Raw genomic sequence first — 21,506 nt, 5'->3', positions numbered from 1 at the left:
GAAGGTTTTGTAGATACAGTACTGAATGCTGCCATCTTTTTTATAATGTAAATTTCTCCACAATTTTTCATCATATTGCAACACCGTTTTTTGCTACACATTCAGAGAAAGGTAGAGAAACTAACTGCGTTCTGTTTTATGGCAATAACATTCAGGTTTGTGGGAGATAATCCCAAAAAATAAGAGAAATTAAAAAGTAAATCCAGAAATCAGATGAGTGAGCGTGAGCTGGGTAGGGCAGTTTTTCTAAATTCGAAAGCCCATCAAAAGCCCAGAGTCTCTTCCTTTAACTCTTTCAGTGCCAGCAGGGGGCGCACGATTTAGTGCTTGAATGCCCACCATCCACTTCAATGTTAGCGTTAATATCGCCTAATCTATGTTTTAAATTATGTGTCTAATCTGCCCGTCGCTTATCAATGACTCATTTTCCAGTCAACATTGTCGAAGCGGATTGGTTTTTTATCGGTTCATTTCCGTTTTATAGCATCTTGAAAAGCCCTCGTTTTCAAGGAAAATAAAAAGATTCCATAATAAACGGAATATTCTAGAATACACAAACGGTCTAATTTTTCGGCCTATTCATGAATAGTTTTCAAATAAACGCTAGATTATCGATAGTATATGTGTACGTATGCACGCTATATAGGCGATCTGAAAAATCGATTATCTTATTTCCTGATCGCTCGCACAGCCAAACAGCCAGATCACACATAGGGGAAAAGCTTATATCTCCGTTAAAACAGGTCTGATTATCCTAAGACTGGTAAAATAGATTCCTTACCTGAGATCAGATGTTATCCAAAAAGATTATTCCAATTCCTGATCGCCATTCCAAAAATGTATCGCTTTTATTGATCCAACGCTACATACTGTAAACACATATTCCACGCATTCCTGAGGCTCCACAATGACTGGGATCATCTCCGGTTACATGCGTGAGAAGTAAAATGTGGATTCCGGATTTTTCTTTTCTCATCCATTTTCATTGAGTCCATTCCAAAAGGGTGCATTACCATCTGGGAGACGATAGGGGGCGCTTTTTTCACATCTGAGCTCCTGATGGGGCTGGTTTCCCAACGGTAGACTCGGTTGATGAAATATGAATTCAGATCGCTAATAAAAACAAATTCACGCTAATTGTCGTGGTGGGCATTCAGGGGGCGGGCTGATAACATGTGTTATGTCGTGGCTGGCATCCAAAGTGTTAAAAGACTACACTCACTTTTGGCTGCTCCACTTAATTCCTCCTGTCAATATGCGCCGGTTTCTGACTCAATGCCCTGAGATTTCTATAATCTTATATTTCACTAATAAGTTAAAATCATTGGTAAACAAACGTAATGCTGAAAATATACACTTTTACTGTATATCTCGGGCTTAAGAGGTTAAGAGGCCCAAATTAAAAAGACATTAGCAACTTCAGAGGCCAGAGGGTGGGACATATAAACACATTTACCATCAAATAGCATTGTGAGGCTGAACAACAGGACCAATTGACTATACATGTGCTTAACATTTTTTAAATATTTTTTTTAAATGGCTAAAAGTGATTTTGTAATTTTGCAACTGTGGGTCTCACATGGTACTTTTAACCCTGTGAGGCCCAAATAAAAAAGACATTAGCAACTTCAGAGACCAGAGGGTGAGACCTATAAACACATGACGGGTGCAGTGACTGAAAAAAAGGTTGAGAAACGCTGGTATATGGTGTGGCTCTTTGTGGTACCACAGTAATTTTTGTGGCTCTAGTCTCTGACTGGTTGGCCACCCCTGGTCTAACATATAGTTCCTCATTAGTGCCTAGGTACTTCCCCCTTGTGTGAAGTGTTCAAAAGAAACATTCCTTTACACAGCGGCACACAATGACTATCAAATGGATGGGAAAGCACGGTCACACATGAATGCAAGTTAAATGCAGGGCAAACACTGAGATGCAAATTAATGTGGTTTCACCAAAGAGGATGTAACACTTCCTCGTATCTCGTATGGTCTCTTGTATGGCATGGGCTGTAATGCCACCCTATGGTCACTGGAGAAATTGCAGACTATTGCTTCAGAAGCTAACTGTTGTATGACAGTATGACTACTATTGCCAGGACAGTGTATAGGAGTTAAAGTTGGAAGACTAGACTCTAACTATGCATCACCATAGGTATTTTATGTATATATATTTGTATATACATAGACCTCCTTTATTGCCAGTTTACACAAGGCAATTGAAATGTGTCTTTCCTCATATCCCTAGTTACCCAATATGCGCAGTCCCCATTGAACTAATATGACAGTCCCCCAAACAGGTTAGAGCACAGGTAAGACCAGTCATCTTCCAGTTGCAAGTTGTAAAGGCATGTAGGTTACAGTGAAAACAAATTCTCAAGATATTATTTATGATTTGTTATGCCACCTCATAGTTTTAAAGCTTGACTGTTCTAAGATAAGATATTCCTTTATTGATCCCCTTGGGGAAATTCGGTGTGTCATAGCAGCATGGGGGAGGGGAGGTACAGGTATGGGCAGGGTAATAGTAGAAAGACAAATATAGGCAATCTGAATATAAAAATTAGAATTAAATGATAATACAAATATGAGAACAATAAACGGTGTAAACAAAGGTGCAGATGAGGGTCTACTCTGTATGCCCGATCAGTTATATATGTTACAATAAATATAGGCAATAAAGAATTTGTATCTGAATATAGTTCATTTGAGTAGAAACAGATGCATAATCATTGACTGTTCAAGACATGTTACATAACAGTTATAGCATAAGTATAGCAATGTGCAAATTATTCCATAATTATGGGAAGATTACAGACCATATTGCTTTAGTTCCTGAGTATGACAGTTTCTCACTTGTTTTGCAAGAACACTGCCTTTCCTGTGGAGACTTACAAAACTAGGTCCCTATAATTCACCTCAATTAACACCTCGCAGCCTTTACAGCATGTTGACTAAGAATGCAAGCAGAATGTAGAACAGATGTGTGAATGCACGTTAGTACAAATGAGCGCACGCTGATCTAATGTGGGTCACCACAGGAGCCCATCAGGAACACTGCAAGCTGCATTGCTTCACTTCATCAGTTCGCCTGGCGAGAATGCTGCTGAAACCAGGTGGCAGTCGTTTGCTTGGTTTAACACCTTTATCATTTTTAGGAATTATTATCCTTGTGTTATTATTTCACCAAGTTAAAGGTGCTGTAAGTAATAAAATAAATGTTTGTCAAAATATGTGGTCTACATGTTAAATTAAAATAATAGCTCTACATTCCATTCCAGATGGCCATAACTGATATAGATAGCCTGGTCAGTAACATGGGTCTCCCAGTCCCTCCGCTCTGCAGTAAACAGAAAATCGGTTTTTACAAGGCCAGTTGACTGAAGGACACGTCCTTTTTAAACAGGCTAGTTGACCAAGAACACATTCCTATACCAAGTTCATCCATGGCATGTGGGTGGCACCGTGGTTAGCACTGCTGCCTCACAGCAAGAAGGTGCTGGGTTCGAACCCCAGCAGGAGGCCTTTCTGTGTGGAGTTTGCAGGTTCTCCCTGTGTTTGTGTGGGTTTCCTCTAGGTAGTCCGGTTTCCTCCCACACCATAAAGACATGCATGTTAGGCAGAGACTACAGATGAAAACTAGTTCATTAAGTAATTCTGGTACCTTTACATTGATGTAGAAACTGAAGACGTCTACAGCGACAGCCCCAGGAGTAGTTGAAGGGGATGCAATGATTACATACTGAACACACACACACCTCTTCTCTGGAACCCAGTTGGTAGAGGGTGGAGGCTCAGAGAAGATGGGACCATTGAACCTGTGATGTTCCAGAAAGCACCGGCACCTAAGGAAGTTCGAGACATCACCCACCTGTACTGTAAAGATGGAAACTGCAATGATGCCAGCAAATGCCAATGTCTTTCAGTGGGCTTTCAGTCTTTCAGTTTTGCTCTTGCTCTTTCCCTGACTGCCCAAATATGAAAATGTTTGTCACTGATGATAATGTGGACGAGTGACGGTGATGTGTTGCTAGAATCAATAATCAAGAGGTTTATTTGTCACATACATACCAGGGCATACAGTGAAATGTGGGTGGTCATGCCCGCATCGATTGTGCAATAATACAATAATAAAATAGACATAGAAAAAAAAACAGGTAAGACATAACATGTGCATGATAAAAATAGACATGCTAAATTCCTGAGAACGCACTGGTTCCTATGTACACTACTATACAATATACAATTTTAACTGTCATTATGTATTACTTACTATATCTAAACTATACTATTATACAAGAACCACATCTGCTCTTTCCTTTTGTGTTGTGTGTGTGCTCATGTGTACTTGTGAGTGGAGAGTTCAGTGTTCTGATGGCCTGGGGGAAGAAGCTGAGCCGGAGTCTCTCTGTGCTCATAGCGTGTGTACGTAGGCACTTGCCTGACCGCAGCAGCAGGCACATGCACACATAGAGCCCAAGGGGTGCTTGAGCGCCTGCCTTTTTTTACCGTTACGCATATAGACTGCCCTTCCAACTGAAAAATGTCAGGATCGAATCAAAATATTAGGTAAAGCAAGAGATGCCCCATATTCCATTGCAGTTTGCATGGCCTCCTCAGCGTGCGTCTCCGTGGACCTATATATTTTATGCATAGTGTGGGTGATGATGATGATGATGATGGAAACCGCTGTGGCGCATACAGTTGAATGCTGGTATTACACTCACTGAGGGACACGAAGAAGTCAAGTCCAATGGGATTTGGGAATCTCAAATACAAATCGGGATTGGAATAAAAAATGCATTTATATTAAACAACACTTCTTGGGGTCTGTAGGGTAAGCACTTATTCCCTCCCCCCTGAACATTTATGGAGATGTATGGTCCTTTTAAGTCAGTGATAAAAGTGTCTTTCAAGGATAAGTGAGCTCCTGCACTGATTATTATAGTTCAATATTTGATCACCAAAAAGCATAAAAAGGGCGGCCCCGCCCAAAAAGGGCCCTTAAAAATCGGGCTTGCGCGCTCTGTTAAAAAACACAGGTATAGTGCCATTTTCAGCCTTTGAGCACCTGCCCCTCTAAAGTCCTGTGCACGTCCCTGCGCAGCATCTTGAACAGGCTGTTGGGGTGGTGGGGGTCTTTCATTATTCTGCAGGCTCTGGATTTGTACCTCCTGTTATAAGTCCTGCAGAGGTGGTAGTGCAATACCCGCCGTAGTACGCTCTGCTGAGCGCACCACTCTCTGGAGGGCCTTCCTGTACTGTGCCGTGCTGTTTCCAAACCAGGCAGTGATGTTTCCAGTCAGAATGCTCTCTACCCCCGATACTCTGAACTTCCTTAACTGTCTCAGGTAATAGAGGCACTGTTTTGCCTCTGTGATGTGGACTCCCAGGTACTTGAAACTGCTCACCCTGTCCATGATAGCCCCATTTATCCACAGTGACGTGTGTCCCCTGCTGTATTCTCCTAAAATCCACGATCAGCTCTTTGATTTCACCAATGTTCAGGAGTAGGCTGTTATCCCGGCACCAGCGTGCGAGTTCATCAACCTCCCGATAGGCCTTCTCGTCATTGTTAGAGATCAGCCCCACCACCACCGTGTTGTCCGCAAACTTCACTATGGAGTTAGAGCTGAACCTGGCCACACATTCATGTGTGTAGAGTGAATACAGCAGGGGGCTCAGAACGCAGTAGATTGAAATAAAGGTGTTCTATTTCAATTTCAACCTGATTCAATTGGATCTTTATTTCCATATTAAGTATCATAAAATGTATCATATGAAATGTATAATTTATTAAATGTATCATAAATATATTAACATTATAGACCAGAACATTACCTCAAGTGACTTTACTTTGCAGTAACATTGAATTTGTCAACATGCTTCTCACCACTGATAATGGGCTTTGGACTGAAGACTTCATTATGTCAATGTTTAATTTTCGTTCATTTAGGACACCTCATACATTTACTGATGTAACTCCCGACCATGCATGCTATATTTACACATGTGGTATTGCTGGATTCAGGGCAACCACACCTTTCCGAAAAAGCCCTCATCTGTGTTTCTATGACAATCCATGGCAGAGCTACTACAAAGTATATGAGAACATATTCATTTTTGGGGGGGCAGGTGGCGCACGGAGATTACGTTCGTCACCAACACCGGGAGACACTAGGATTCGCCTGTTCGAATCCAGCTCCCGGCGTTGCTATCAGCTTGGCTGGCCTCTCACACTGATACAATTGGCTGTATCAGGGGGTGGGAAAGCTGAAGGGTGGGTCCTGGGCGTTGTGGACAGCGACCCCTACAGTTCGGTCGGGGCGCCTGCTCAGCGAGGGTTGGAACTGAGGAGAGATAGTGTGGCCTCCCACACGCTACACTCTCCCCGGTGAGAACCTGCACGGCCAGGTTGGCCTGCCCCAGGCTGCACATGCGTCGGAGGAAAGCATGTGACAGTCTCCGGTCTCCCGGACCAACAGTAGGGGAAAGTACGCAACAACCAGGAAGGGTGGGATGGGAGAAAAATCGGGAAAAAGGAGGGGAAGACAGATAAAAAAAAAATAAAAAAATAAACATTTTTTACATTTCCGCTTATTTTAAGTATGTGTACATAGGTATATATTTCCTACATGCATAAAGTTATTCACATCCAGGTTCTTCTATTAGGTTAAGCAACTGTCTGACTGCTAGCATGTCAAGTTTGAAAGCTCTTGGAGCTTGTATTATTAATCTACATGAGTTTATATGTCTCAACTCCCATACGGCCAGGCTATATTTTGGTTATTTTTTCCTTTGGGGGTGTATAACAATATCTATCAATTTAACAAGTTTTGCAGTAAAATATTTTTATACAAGAATCCATTTCATATATGGGAGACCTTAGAGATGAGGAAAAACATGCTTGTGTTTTGTTCTACCTCCGGTAGGGGTATCTCAAAAACTAAAGCCCTTTTTGACAGTTTGTCACAGCACTATAAGCTCAGTGTCCCCTTCTCTCCCTCAGTGTCTCCCAGCAGCCAAGATGAGAGCACTCCTCTTAGCCCAAGCTCATTTAACCTACTATGTTTTCACTATTAAACCTATATTGATCATGAAGATCCATCTACGACATAATTGATGAGTTCACTTCCACCATAAGGGGAAAAGCAATACTTTTATTCCACACCTTTCTCAAAGCTCTGGATGTATTATTTAACAAATATATATTATACTAAATGGTAAATGGTGCGTTTATCCAAAAGTCCTTTACAATTGTGTTCCTCACATTCAGCCATTCACTCACACACCGACGGCAGACGCAACCATGCAAGGTGCCAACCTGCTCATCAGGAGCAATTAGGGGTTAAGTGTCTTGCTCAAGGACACTTCGACACGCTGTCCGGGAGGAGTGGGAATCGAACCGTGAACCTTCCAATTACCAGACAATCGCTCTACCTCCTGAGCCTCCCCCACTACATAAAACGACATACAATTTTAACTATAGCAGCTTTAATTCCACTCCTCAAAGAGTATATAATGGCACATATTACCCACCATCTCTGAAGAGGTCTAGTGATCCTGCAGGTGGAGACGCACGCCTGCCCTGCGTGCCCGGGTGGCTTCGCTGGATCCGACCGATGACCATGAGCTCTGTGTCACTGGTCCCCTGCTGCACCATGAGCTCTGTGTCACTGGTCCCAGTCTGGTGGTCTGGTGGTCTGCTGCTCCATGAGCTCTGTCACTGGTCCCAGTCTGGTGGTCTGCTGCACCATGAGCTCTGTGTCACTGGTCCCAGTCTGGTGGTCTGCTGCACCATGAGCTCTGTGTCACTGGTCCCAGTCTGGTCCCCTGCTGCACCATGAGCTCTGTGTCACTGGTCCCAGTCTGGTGCCCTGCTGCACCATGAGCTCTGTGTCACTGGTCCCAGTCTGGTCCCCTGCTGCTCCATGAGCTCTGTGTCACTGGTCCCAGTCTGGTCCCCTGCTGCACCATGAGCTCTGTGTCACTGGTCCCAGTCTGGTCTCCTGCTGCTCCATGAGCTCTGTGTCACTGGTCCCAGTCTGGTCTCCTGCTGCTCCATGAGCTCTGTGTCACTGGTCCCAGTCTGGTCTCCTGCTGCACCATGAGCTCTGTGTCACTGGTCCCAGTCTGGTCTCCTGCTGCTCCATGAGCTCTGTGTCACTGGTCCCAGTCTGGTGCCCTGCTGCACCATGAGCTCTGTCACTGGTCCCAGTCTGGTGGTCTGCTGCACCATGAGCTCTGTGTCACTGGTCCCAGTCTGGTGGTCTGCTGCACCATGAGCTCTGTGTCACTGGTCCCAGTCTGGTGGTCTGCTGCACCATGAGCTCTGTGTCACTGGTCCCAGTCTGGTCTCCTGCTGCTCCATGAGCTCTGTGTCACTGGTCCCAGTCTGGTCCCCACAGGGCACCATGTTAAAGATGGCAACACCTTGACACCTGGCCGAGGCGTCACAGCAGATGGCCAAGACGAGGAGTCGTGTGCCTCTTGAAGTTAGACTTCCACAGCCGGTTTTTATTTTGTACTTATACAGTACAGGGAGAGGCAGAAGGGGCTTATTTTGAAGCCTCCACCTAAACAATGTTAACATTTCATAGTGTTATAAAAAACAGAAGAATAATTTGATTATAAAAGTGATGTATGTATATGTGTGTCTGTGTGTGCATAGATTATTTTAGAATACATGGGAAAAAGTTACAAAACAGCAGTTAAATGGTTATTTCATCTCTTGTAACAGTTTTTCGCCAGGTGTGAAAAGCCATTCCATAATTTGGTACCCTGAAATCTTATAGAAAATGTACCTCTAAGTGAGAAATTTAGGACGATGAAGATCTGAAGATTGACGAGTTGAGTAAGTTGCTTTAAACTAAGTCTTGAACTGTTCAGAAATAGTAGCTACTAACCATAACTTTCTATCTTAATGTTAAAACGAACCATCATAATATTGCTGTGTTTATATCAGGGTTTCGCCGATATGAAATGTAAATATATTAGGTATAATAATACGGAAATATATTACGTATGTCTATAACATAACGTACATTATGTACCTTTTTTCCTGTGGTGGAGATTAGCACTGTATTTACTGCTGAGAGCGCGTTGCAGCCTGGATGATCAACCAGCCTGGGCCCCATTCCCCGTACCTGGTTCAACTAAATTGATAAAAAGTCCCATTAGCCAGCTTAAATTAACCCGATGATTGAAGTCAGGCTATCTCGGTTTCTCGAAGGCTGATTCGGTCTCGTTAATTCGAATCAGACTTCAGTAATCAGGATAATTGCGCATGGCCGTTTTACCTGAAAAGGGGGAGGTGTCGATCGCCGAAATCCTGATTTTCTAACGGAATAATGGCAACTCCAGTCAAAGCAAGAGCGTCTTTTTTCAATGCTGACGAGCAGGAGATGATAATGAACGCTTATGAGGAATATAAGACCATAATCGTGGCAAAATCAAACACTGCCACCGCTGCGAGAGCAAGACAAGAAGCATGGCAAAATATCGCCGACAAGTTAAATGCTTAAGTGTTGGGCAAATGTATATTATTTATTATTTCAACTCTTTCAGAATAAGTAGATAAAAACAAGCCCAAAGAGTATAATTGATATGAATTAATAGATTATGAGGATATCTGTACTGTATGCGCTTATCATGTACTATATAAATACATGGTTCCTAAAGTTTTCAAGGCGCGACCCCCGAAATAACGGTGTCAGAGAGGCTTGGAGGCTATTAACAGTTTCACTATTAATCAGGTTTTAATCTGTTTCGGACATCATCCACACATGCATTGAATTGATTAACCCTTGGTAACTTTATACCAGTCATGTTCATCACCCTCTTTTTCATCATCAGATAACAGTGCTTGAACAGATAAATGCATTTTTTCAAATTCATTCATCAAAACGTCAAAGGCTTGCAATTGCTCATTCACTTTTCTCAAGTCACGTCCACGTCATCAAGTCCGTCAAACAGCGCATCTCCTCAGACATTTTAATCCCAGTTACAATATCACAATAATGTGTGACAGTGATACAATTCAACAATCCACAGATTCAGATTCCTCGTAATTCACATCCACAATCCCTGCGTAAAGGCGCTTCAATTTATGCTTGAATGAAACACAATCCGGGCGCTCCGGTTAAGCAAATACATCCACAGCGGAGAATATGAAACGAATCAGAGCCAAACGCCCGATAGGATCCAAGTTTCATTCATTAAAAATATCACAGCGGGATTCACATTTGCAATGCTCCATTATTAAAATGATCACATAGTGTGTGTCGCGTGTGCCGTATAGCTATGACATGCATTATTTAGGACAAAGTAAATCCATAGGCTGAATATGATTTATTATCAGCATTTTAGGGCTATTATTTTACATTTCAAAAGCCCCCTCTAGAAAAACTAAGCACAAAAACATAATTCAGAATGGTATAATGGGATCTCTGAGGAAGGGAGCTGGCATTTTTTTGCGAGGGAGTGGCCAGTTTATCCAGCTAACTGAACTAAACCTGCGCTGGAGCAGGTTCAAATTTTTCGACCTGTTGCCATAGTGATTTAGACAAACCTGCTTTGTGGAACCGAAAAGCCTGACTTATGTCAAGTTATCCTGAAGATTATTTGGCTAACTCAGTTAGCCACGTACGGGGAATGGGGCCCTGCTGTGCTTCCCCGTTTTTCAAAAAAAACAACAGGGCTTTTGAGGTGATGAAATCACTGCGCCCAGGCAGCAGTGGTTCGGCAAAAAAAAATTCAAGTAGAAAACGAAAATGTGTAATTATTATTATTATTTGTTTTTATTGATATTTTTGCACAAATCTTTCCAATATTCACAAGACATCTTTCCACAGCATAATATGCAACATCCAAGATTTGTCTTTTTCTTTTTCGTAACATCATACAAAACATACAAAAGACTCATACAAACACATTAACAACTGACATGGAAATTAAAAAAGCATGTGTAATTATTATTAAAAAATAATTCTCCACGTGGTAAATACACAGGTAACATGTTTATAGGAAAGTTTTGGAGTCTATTTTGTGACTGTTGGGAACTAGGCTACACTGGCACACCTACTTCCAGTGAATGACGCTAAGCTAGGCTAATAGTGCGGCTGTTCCCTAAGCCTAATGCATGCAAAGAGAAGAAAAGGGTATGTATCTGCTTGTCTAACTCCAGGGTAGATGGCAACTAAGCTAATTTCCCAAAAAGTTGGCGTGTTCCTTTAACGTATAGGTAATGAAGAAGAAGGGTAGCAAACAACCTCAAGTTCACAGCTTCCACCAACACCATCCCCGGGGAGTCGGAGACACAGACACCATCCTCCGGGGAGTCGGAGACACAGACACCATCCCCCGGGGAGTCGGAGACACAGACACCATCCTCCGGGGAGTCAGAGACACAGACACCATCCCCCGGGGAGTCAGAGACACAGACTCCATCCCCCGGGGAGTCGGAGAGACAGACACCATCCCCCGGAGGAGTCAGAGACACAGACTCCATCCTCCGGGGAGTCGGAGACACAGACACCATCCCCCAGAGGAGCGGCGGAGCTCTCGACAAAAGAGACCAAAGAGCTTCTTGAGAAAGAGGTCACTGCTCCACTTTCCCCCCAAACTAGGTCTATGCTTACGCCAGCTCTTCACGCCATGCATGGGTTTGGGAGAAATCAGTCTTCAACCACCTGGTTAAAAGGGCAGTTCAACCTAGATTCAAGAACCTATGCATCCAGTTAGTTTTGGTGTGATTTACTGAGTTTTGGAGATCTGCCATAGAAATGTCTGTTAATGGACTGCATTTAGTGCTTTTATCCAAAGCATTTTACAACTTAAGCCTCACATTCACGGCGGAGGCAAGACTCATGAGGAGTCTTGGACACATCAGGTGTCTTGGATCAGGTATCCTCTTTGTTTTACTGTGTCCTACCTGTTTTTATTACTTTCATTGCTTTACTATGTTTTTAATCTTATATCTTTCATCATATTATTTTGTTTTTATTACTTTCATTGCTTTACTATGTTTTTAATCTTATATCTTGCATCACATTATTTTGTTTTTATCAACCTGCCTGTGAAGCACTTTGGTGCCAGCTGCCGCTGCCTGGAAATGTGCTATATAAATAAAATTGACTTGACCTGACTTGACTTCGACACGCTGCTTGGAGGAGACGGAATCAAAACTAGGAACCTTCTGGAACCAGACGACCACTCTACTTCCTGAGCCACTGTCGCCCCCCCATCACTCCAATACAATAGAGTTGAATGTTAAAAGAAAATTCCGCAATTGTCCTGGACCATAGCAGTTTGTACCAGACCGTAGAAGAATAGTCCCAGATCCCAAAAATTTGGCTTCTATCATGAATTCAGCCATTTTTCATCTACTATCACAGGACCATACCCTAAATCTGTTTTGTACTGTCCCAGACACCCAGTTTCTATCATCCCTGTGACGTCACAGGACACCCTTCATTTCAAAACCCTGATTGTTACATTAAAATGTGCTCTTTATAAACGTGTACCTCAAGACCTCTTTATTAACGTGTACCTCAAGACCTCTTCATAAACATGTACCTCAAGACGTCTTCATAAACGTGTACCTCAAGACCTCTTCATAAACATGTACCTCAAGACCTCTTTATAAATGTGTACCTCAAGACCTCTTTATTAACGTGTACCTCAAGACCTCTTTATAAACGTGTATCTCAAGACCTCTTCATAAATGTGTACCTCAAGACCTCTTTATTAACGTGTACCTCAAGACCTCTTCATGAACGTATACCGCAAGACCTCTTTATTAACATGTACCTCAAGACCTCTTAATAAACATGTACCTCAAGACCTCTTAATAAACATGTACCTCAAGACCTCTTCATGAACGTTTACCTCAAGACCTCTTCATAAACGTATACCTCAAGACCTCTTCATAAACGTATACCTCAAGACCTCTTCATAAACGTATACCTCAAGACCTCTTCATAAACGTATACCTCAAGACCTCTTCATAAACGTATACCTCAAGACTTGTGGTGCTGAGGCAGGGAGAGCTGGTGCTTATTGTCTCCCCTCTCGTGCCAACACACGTCCAGCAGCGGGTAGACCTTCCCCTGGAGCTCCACCTTGAAGCTGTAGATCAGCCCCAGCTCGTCCGCGCTGTCCGCGTTGTAAAACGTCAGCGTCCCTCCCTCGTAGTCCAGGAACACCCCCACCCTGCCGGGCGACACGGAGAGGGGCAGGGCGACGCGGGGCGAGGTGAAGGCCTCGTACACCCGGCCCTCTCTCAGGCCGATCAGCCACACGCCTCCGTCGGGACTCTTGGACAGCTTGGCCTTGCGGTTGGTCGTCCCTTTGATCAAACCCAGGCGCCATTTTGGCTTGTTTCCTACATCGACCTTTTAGAATAAAACAAGAAGGATGCGTGGAAAATGGTACAGATCTGATGTTTTTTATGATCGTTCAAATGATGAAAAGAGGCTGATGTTTCACCGTTTAGGCTGCGTTCACACTGCAGACGAGATTGGCCCAAATTGGATTTCTTTGCTCATAATGTGACTCGGATCAGTGTAAACAGCACAAATCACATGGAATCTGATCTTTACAATTCTGATTCGGGCCACTTTCATATGCGGTCCTATAAATCAGATACAGGTCTAGAGTGACATTTGTCCCAATCTTGTACATACAGCTTCTTTATTGTTCATTTGTGCAGCCAATGAACAATAAAGAAGTGTTCATGTGAACAGCCAAACAAAGAAATCCGATCTGAGCTATAAATCTTGCAGGCTTACAGTGTGAACATAGCCTTACTGTGCACACAGCCATGAAAAGCTCACGTCAATTTAGCTGTGTAGTATATTACATGTAGACTGAGCCTGACGGGGTGCAGTTGATGCTTAGAGACAGGTTCAGGTAACACAGCACTTGCTGACAGGCATACAGTAACTACCTCACATATAATGCAAGACATCAAATCAAATGATAGATTATACATAAACATTAGACATTACATTTTACATTTACATTTTGTCATTTAGCTGACGCTTTTATCCAAAGCGACTTACAAGTTCTGCACAACAAGTCAGCAGGAAGGGTACAACTCTTACAGCTGACTAACAATGTTCATCAAAGTGTTGAAACTTGAGTACTGCAGTGTTGAGTGCATAGTAGTAGATACATTAGTATAGTAGGAAGAATGCATGATAGTAGAAGACAGTAAGAAGGTTCATTCTTTTTTATTTCAGATATTGATTGAAGAAGTGACTTTTTAGACATAATAGCCTCAATCATAGCTATTGGGAGAATACGCCACTTTAACATGATTTACCATGGAGACAAATGAATATCCATAATTCAAAGTCTGTCCTATTTGTACATAGTTTGATGTGAAATCCATGTTGAGTCAACAGCAGAAATAATAAATACATTAAAAAAAATGTGCTGGCTGTTCCAGTACTTTTAACTCTATAGGGCTATATTCATATATTAATATATCAATGTTAGCCTACAGTTTCAGTACTCAAAACGCATGGTCACACAGAGCTATTTCTGGTAGGTCCCCCACATGACAACAACACTAGTATTCATGAATCTGCATGCACTTATCTGTGTTTCACTACGCATACCAACTGTTCGCCTGTTTTACTGCAACACTACTATCACCGACATCTAGGGTGACCAGATGCAAAAAGTCCAAAAGTGGGACAACAGTAAGATTTTGGTGGGACAAAGTGGGACAACAGTAAGATTTTGGTGGGACAAAGTGGGACAGATAGATAATGTACATTTTTTTATTAGAATAACTGAGTCTGGCAAAATGACAGGAGCTAGTTTCATACCACAGTCGGCTGACCTGTATGAATGGGAGTGTTGTACTGTGTGATAGACACTTGTTATCTCAGCTGCAGTGACCTTGTCCGTCTGGCTATCATTGTTTGGTTTAAAAAGAAACGTATCCATAGATCTGGATGTTTCTTTTTGGTGAACCACTTTCAAGTGAGACTCACGTCCACTGTGGCGCTTCAAGTCGTATTCTCCTCCATGCGCAATTGAAAACGAACTATGACACAAAACACAGAAAGCCTGCTGCGGATTGCCTGCCATCTGCCTCACCCAGTCATGTGTCGTTTGCCAGTCTTGGTTGTAACTGCAGGTCCGTTTCTTTTTACTGCTTTCCATCTTGAACTAGTTCGCTTGTAATGTTGTTGTGTTTTTTTTGACCAATCAGATTTGCGATATGAGGTAGCGTCACAAGTTCAACTCTCACGAGCAGAGCAGGTAGCGTCATGACTCAGTCACGTCACAAGCAGGCAAGCAGCGCGCTAAAGTACTATAACCAATCAGAGCAATGTGTGTGGACAAGAGGCGGGTTGCTACGTTTACTGTCTGTAGGGAGGGGCTTTTAGACGCATGTTTTTTTTTGGCTTCGAAAAAAAGAGGGACATCCTCTCAATATGAGGGACGCGGGACATTTGGTCAAATGGTGGGACAGTACAACCAAAAGGGGGACACCTGGTCACCCTACCGACATCTAAGAAGGGAGATCCCCCCTTGAATGGCCCTTCTAAGGTTTCTCTCCTCCACATTGCCTGTGGTGCATTTTTTCCTATTACTACTGTAGTTTTTAGTGAGTTTTTCCTTACCTTCGCGTGGGGTATGTCTGGGAGTGTTTAATTTATTTTGCATTTATTTAAAATGTTTGGGACTTTATGGTGTTTTTGTTATGTTCTTGACTTATTGTTTCTTCTTGACTTGTTTAAAGAAGACGTGTCCGGCCCATGGGGCCATTAACGTGTGTTGTCGGGCCTTACAAATTTATTTGATTTGATTTGATTTTGATAAGGGTGCAAGACTATTGTCATTCGACATTATTCATTAAGGTCCTGGATTGAAAATATGCAAGAACTCCTGGCCTACACAGTTGAATTATAATAGTCTATATACATTTAAGATATTATTATTATTATTATTATTATTATTATAGTGACCATTACCTCCCAGTAGTGTTTCCCCGAGGAGAAGCCCCTGCTGGCCAGGACACAGTAGCTGTAGCTGAACCTCTCTGGGTTGTTGGGGACCCTGCTGAGCATGGCACCACACTCCACCACCGTGTCCCCCAGACGGAGCTCAAGCATCGGGTGGGCTGTCAGCGGGTCCAGCCTCAGCCTCTCTGGAGCTGTGGGCGAGTCATGTTACTATTGCACTTTACTGTTACATTTGCACTCTGGTTGGATGACAAACTTATTTTCGTTGTACTGTACTTGTGCTGTATAATGACAATACATTTTAATCTAATGTATTGTTATAATAATCATACATACCGGTACATAATTACAGCCCCCCCCCCCCCCCCCCCCCCCCTCCTCCTCAGACATAATTCTTGTCAAGGCTTCTCTCTCCACTAAGGTCTATTTATATAACAAAATAAATGCTACTGGAGGTATTCACTTTAGATTGGAGTCGCTCCATGATTTATATGAGAGACATATAACGCTAAGTGCACAGCTTTAAATGGGTCCTCTTCAGTTCATTGTATAAATAACATGCACATTTTGATAAATGACCGGAACGATCAAGTTGGGGGAATGAATTCAAGTACTGGTCCTGGACATGTTTTATGAATGAGGCCTCTGGCTGAGAACAGGGACAGTTTCACAGACGTTTCACAGAGGTCTGGCCTTGGACCACAAGGTCTTTTCGATTGAGAACATTTTCTTAGCCTTCCAGGACGAGGTTGAACGATGAAGCCGACCGACCCGCAGACTACATTATCGACCGTGTCTTGAATATGAGAGCGGTTTGCACATTATCATCCAGACCAGACCCTTTATTTATTAGAGGTTCTTAAGCACAGTATGAGTTTGTACTTCAGACCAAATCCTAGGCACTGTTGATTCATTCAAATCTGACCTTGTAGAAAGAATATCACTTTGCAGTGATTTCTTTTTTTAGACCTATTCTGTGATATATGGAAACAAAGGCGTATTTCTACCAAATCACTCAATCCTAGTTATCTTCCTTTTTTTTCATATCTTTTCAAAAAAGAATAATAATAATTATAAAAGACAAAGTCGAACTATGTATTTATAAGTGATAGTGTAATTTAGTGTAGCACTGAAATGTTCCAGACTGACTGGGAATAACGTGCAGTAAACGACAAACATTTTTGGACGGTGGAGTAAAACTGGTTTCAAATTAAATCAAATATTGTTACTTGAGTAGTTATTCTGTTTGTTTGTTTGTTTGTTAGTTAGTTAGTCTGTTTATTTATTTGTTAGTTAGTTTGTTTGGTGTTTGTTTGTTTGTAACAACCAATCTATGGAAGTCTCCTACAGTATGTGTTTTCCAAGGAAACAATATAAATAATAATCCACAAAAGAAACTGTCACATTTGCCCCAAATAAATATTAATATGAATTTCCAATTGGATTTGAAATATTAATTTCCAATTGGATTTGAAATATTAATTTCCAATTGGATTTGAAATATTAATTTCCAATTTAATTTGAAATATTAATTTCCAATTGGATTTGTTCCGGCTTGATGTAGCTGTGGTCTGTGCCTGCTCACCAGGTAGGACCCTCCTCTGTAATCTCTTCCACACCGACAGCTTGATGTCATTGTGGTTGAATCCTGGTTTGAAGTTGATGGAGCTGAACGTTCTCTCCGCTCTCTGTTGCCTCAGCTGGCACGCTCTAAACCTGGAGAGAGAGAGAGAGGGGGAGAGAGAGAGAGGGGATTGAATAAGGGAGGGAGATGGAGAGGGATTGAGAGGAGTACAATTAGGGAGGGAGATATATTTAGAAAGAGGGAGGAAAGAAGAGAGGAATGAAATGAAGGAGAGAGAACAAAGGAGAGGAGTGAAGAGAGAGAGTCACTACTGCCCTGCTTCATTAACCACACTGTTTACACCGTTTCACCTCAAGGCCACTTCAAAGGTAGAATCTGGAATGTTGTCAAACGACCTCTAAAAGATGACAACGTGGTACTACGCTTTGTTTACATTATTAGTTTTTGTCTGATGTGTGGGTTGGATTTCAGTGGCTATAGGGGAGGTGTTGCTACTGCTGGCCACACCTCAGGCTCTACCAAGAGAGGTCTGGAGACATTCACAGTATAATAAGCTACTAAACTCCAACCCACACATCAGACCAAAAAGAAAAGAAAGTAAACAAAACGCAATACCAAGTGGGGCTCTTTTGCCTAGAGGTCCCTGTTTGACAGCATTACAGAGTACACCTTTTGAGTGCCACGCCGGTTTTTCCTTTTTACCCCCTTGATGCCACCATCCACTCCCAATGTTAACGTTAATATCGCCTAATCTATGTTTTAAATTATGGCTATGTGTCTAATCTGCCCGTCGCTTATCAAAGACTCAATTTCCAGTCAACATTGGCAAGGCAGATTGTATTTGTATCGCTTCATTTCCGTTTGATAGCATTTTGAAAATCACCCGTTTTCCGGGGAAAAACAACACATTCTATGATAATCGCCTTTTACTGGAATATTCCAGAACGTTGTCATTTGTCGGCCTATTTATGAATCGGTTTCAAATAAACGCTAGATGATCGATAGTATATGTGTGCGCACGCACGCTCGTGCCATGCGCTGATAATCACTGCTGTTATTTCCTCATGGCTTTTACAGTCAAAACAGCTATATCACATATTTTAGGGTGGATTTTCCACATCAACAAAATAAATACATACTTGTCCACCGTCTTCCTGGTTAGTTTTGAGCAAATCAAATGTCAGGAAGATGGTTATTAATATTAATATTATTATTAAGTTATTATGGTGTAATTCTCATCAGTAAGATAAATCTGTTACCTTGGGGCAATAGATCCATATTTCTGTAAAAAGGAGAAAAAAAAAGAAAGAGAGACATAGCCCATTAAAACACCCATTGTGATGAAAATGAAGTGTCTTTTGTTGCTGAGGTACTAAACTAACAGCTACGCTACGGACAGGAAAAAAATTAAAATAAACTATCTTATGATAAACCCACATTTAAGCTAAATTAAACTAAATTAAAATGTATACAAAACTAGAAATTTTCTGTTGGTGGCTGACAGTGGGTATATCCCTGAACGGTCCGAATTCTTAATCCACTTTTTGACCATGCCCCCCATCCCGTTCAGGGATATAATTATGGCAACCTAAAACTAAACCCACCTAATATCAGCTCAACTCAATCCCACCCCACTCAACCAAACCAAAACCCAAACCTACCCAGCTGGACTAATCTCATCTCAAGTCAAACCAGCAGCCACCACCTCCACACCCACCAGGATGAAGTCCAGGTGGCCCTCGTTGCTGAGGCTCTCCAGCGTGCCCTCGCCCTCCTGCAGCTTGGTCAGCGTGTGTGTCAGCTCGTCAGACTGAGCCTGGATGGTGGAGATGAGGCCCGTGGCGGTGCTTTCTACCTGCTGCATGAAGCCAGCCTCCTCCAGCTCCAGGTACCTCCTCAGCTCCCCAAACTCCTTCCTGATCACCCACTTCAGCACGTCTGACTCGTTCTGGTGGGGCGGGGGGGGTTGAGAGAGGGAGGGAGGTGTAGAGAAAGAGGGAGGGAGGGAGGGAGAGAGATAAATGCATTTTTTCAAATTCATTCATCAAAACGTCAAAGGCTTGCAATTGCTCATTCACTTTTCTCAAGTCACGTCCACGTCATCAAGTCCGTCAAACAGCGCATCTCCTCAGACATTTTAATCCCAGTTACAATATCACAATAATGTGTGACAGTGATACAATTCAACAATCCACAGATTCAGATTCCTCGTAATTCACATCCACAATCCCTGCGTAAAGGCGCTTCAATTTATGCTTGAATGAAACACAATCCGGGCGCTCCGGTTAAGCAAATACATCCACAGCGGAGAATATGAAACGAATCAGAGCCAAACGCCCGATAGGATCCAAGTTTCATTCATTAAAAATATCACAGCGGGATTCACATTTGCAATGCTCCATTATTAAAATGATCACATAGTGTGTGTCGCGTGTGCCGTATAGCTATGACATGCATTATTTAGGACAAAGTAAATCCATAGGCTGAATATGATTTATTATCAGCATTTTAGGGCTATTATTTTACATTTCAAAAGCCCCCTCTAGAAAAACTAAGCACAAAAACATAATTCAGAATGGTATAATGGGATCTCTGAGGAAGGGAGCTGGCATTTTTTTGCGAGGGAGTGGCCAGTTTATCCAGCTAACTGAACTAAACCTGCGCTGGAGCAGGTTCAAATTTTTCGACCTGTTGCCATAGTGATTTAGACAAACCTGCTTTGTGGAACCGAAAAGCCTGACTTATGTCAAGTTATCCTGAAGATTATTTGGCTAACTCAGTTAGCCACGTACGGGGAATGGGGCCCTGCTGTGCTTCCCCGTTTTTCAAAAAAAACAACAGGGCTTTTGAGGTGATGAAATCACTGCGCCCAGGCAGCAGTGGTTCGGCAAAAAAAAATTCAAGTAGAAAACGAAAATGTGTAATTATTATTATTATTTGTTTTTATTGATATTTTTGCACAAATCTTTCCAATATTCACAAGACATCTTTCCACAGCATAATATGCAACATCCAAGATTTGTCTTTTTCTTTTTCGTAACATCATACAAAACATACAAAAGACTCATACAAACACATTAACAACTGACATGGAAATTAAAAAAGCATGTGTAATTATTATTAAAAAATAATTCTCCACGTGGTAAATACACAGGTAACATGTTTATAGGAAAGTTTTGGAGTCTATTTTGTGACTGTTGGGAACTAGGCTACACTGGCACACCTACTTCCAGTGAATGACGCTAAGCTAGGCTAATAGTGCGGCTGTTCCCTAAGCCTAATGCATGCAAAGAGAAGAAAAGGGTATGTATCTGCTTGTCTAACTCCAGGGTAGATGGCAACTAAGCTAATTTCCCAAAAAGTTGGCGTGTTCCTTTAACGTATAGGTAATGAAGAAGAAGGGTAGCAAACAACCTCAAGTTCACAGCTTCCACCAACACCATCCCCGGGGAGTCGGAGACACAGACACCATCCTCCGGGGAGTCGGAGACACAGACACCATCCCCCGGGGAGTCGGAGACACAGACACCATCCTCCGGGGAGTCAGAGACACAGACACCATCCCCCGGGGAGTCAGAGACACAGACTCCATCCCCCGGGGAGTCGGAGAGACAGACACCATCCCCCGGAGGAGTCAGAGACACAGACTCCATCCTCCGGGGAGTCGGAGACACAGACACCATCCCCCAGAGGAGCGGCGGAGCTCTCGACAAAAGAGACCAAAGAGCTTCTTGAGAAAGAGGTCACTGCTCCACTTTCCCCCCAAACTAGGTCTATGCTTACGCCAGCTCTTCACGCCATGCATGGGTTTGGGAGAAATCAGTCTTCAACCACCTGGTTAAAAGGGCAGTTCAACCTAGATTCAAGAACCTATGCATCCAGTTAGTTTTGGTGTGATTTACTGAGTTTTGGAGATCTGCCATAGAAATGTCTGTTAATGG

General features: G+C 42.5%; 1 protein-coding gene across 1 annotated transcript; it reads right to left on the bottom strand.

The window, feature by feature from the left end:
- Nucleotides 1–13,016: 13,016 nt before the first annotated feature.
- LOC311224206 (E3 ubiquitin-protein ligase TRIM50-like) lies at nt 13,017–21,248 on the bottom strand (the record flags this gene model as incomplete). Its single annotated transcript, XM_084309095.1, has 6 exons — nt 13,017–13,391; nt 15,990–16,171; nt 17,566–17,696; nt 18,825–18,847; nt 19,283–19,513; nt 20,991–21,248. 6 exons carry the CDS (start codon nt 21,246–21,248, stop codon nt 13,017–13,019), a joined length of 1,200 nt encoding a protein of 399 aa, XP_084165221.1.
- Nucleotides 21,249–21,506: the final 258 nt, after the last annotated feature.

The sequence above is a fragment of the Notolepis coatsorum genome (assembly GCF_963971535.1).
Source record: "Notolepis coatsorum genome assembly, chromosome: 1".
Lineage (NCBI taxonomy): Eukaryota > Metazoa > Chordata > Actinopteri > Aulopiformes > Paralepididae > Notolepis > Notolepis coatsorum.
The sequence above is the reverse complement of the archived record's forward strand: the minus strand, read 5'-3'. Positions and strand labels throughout refer to the sequence as shown.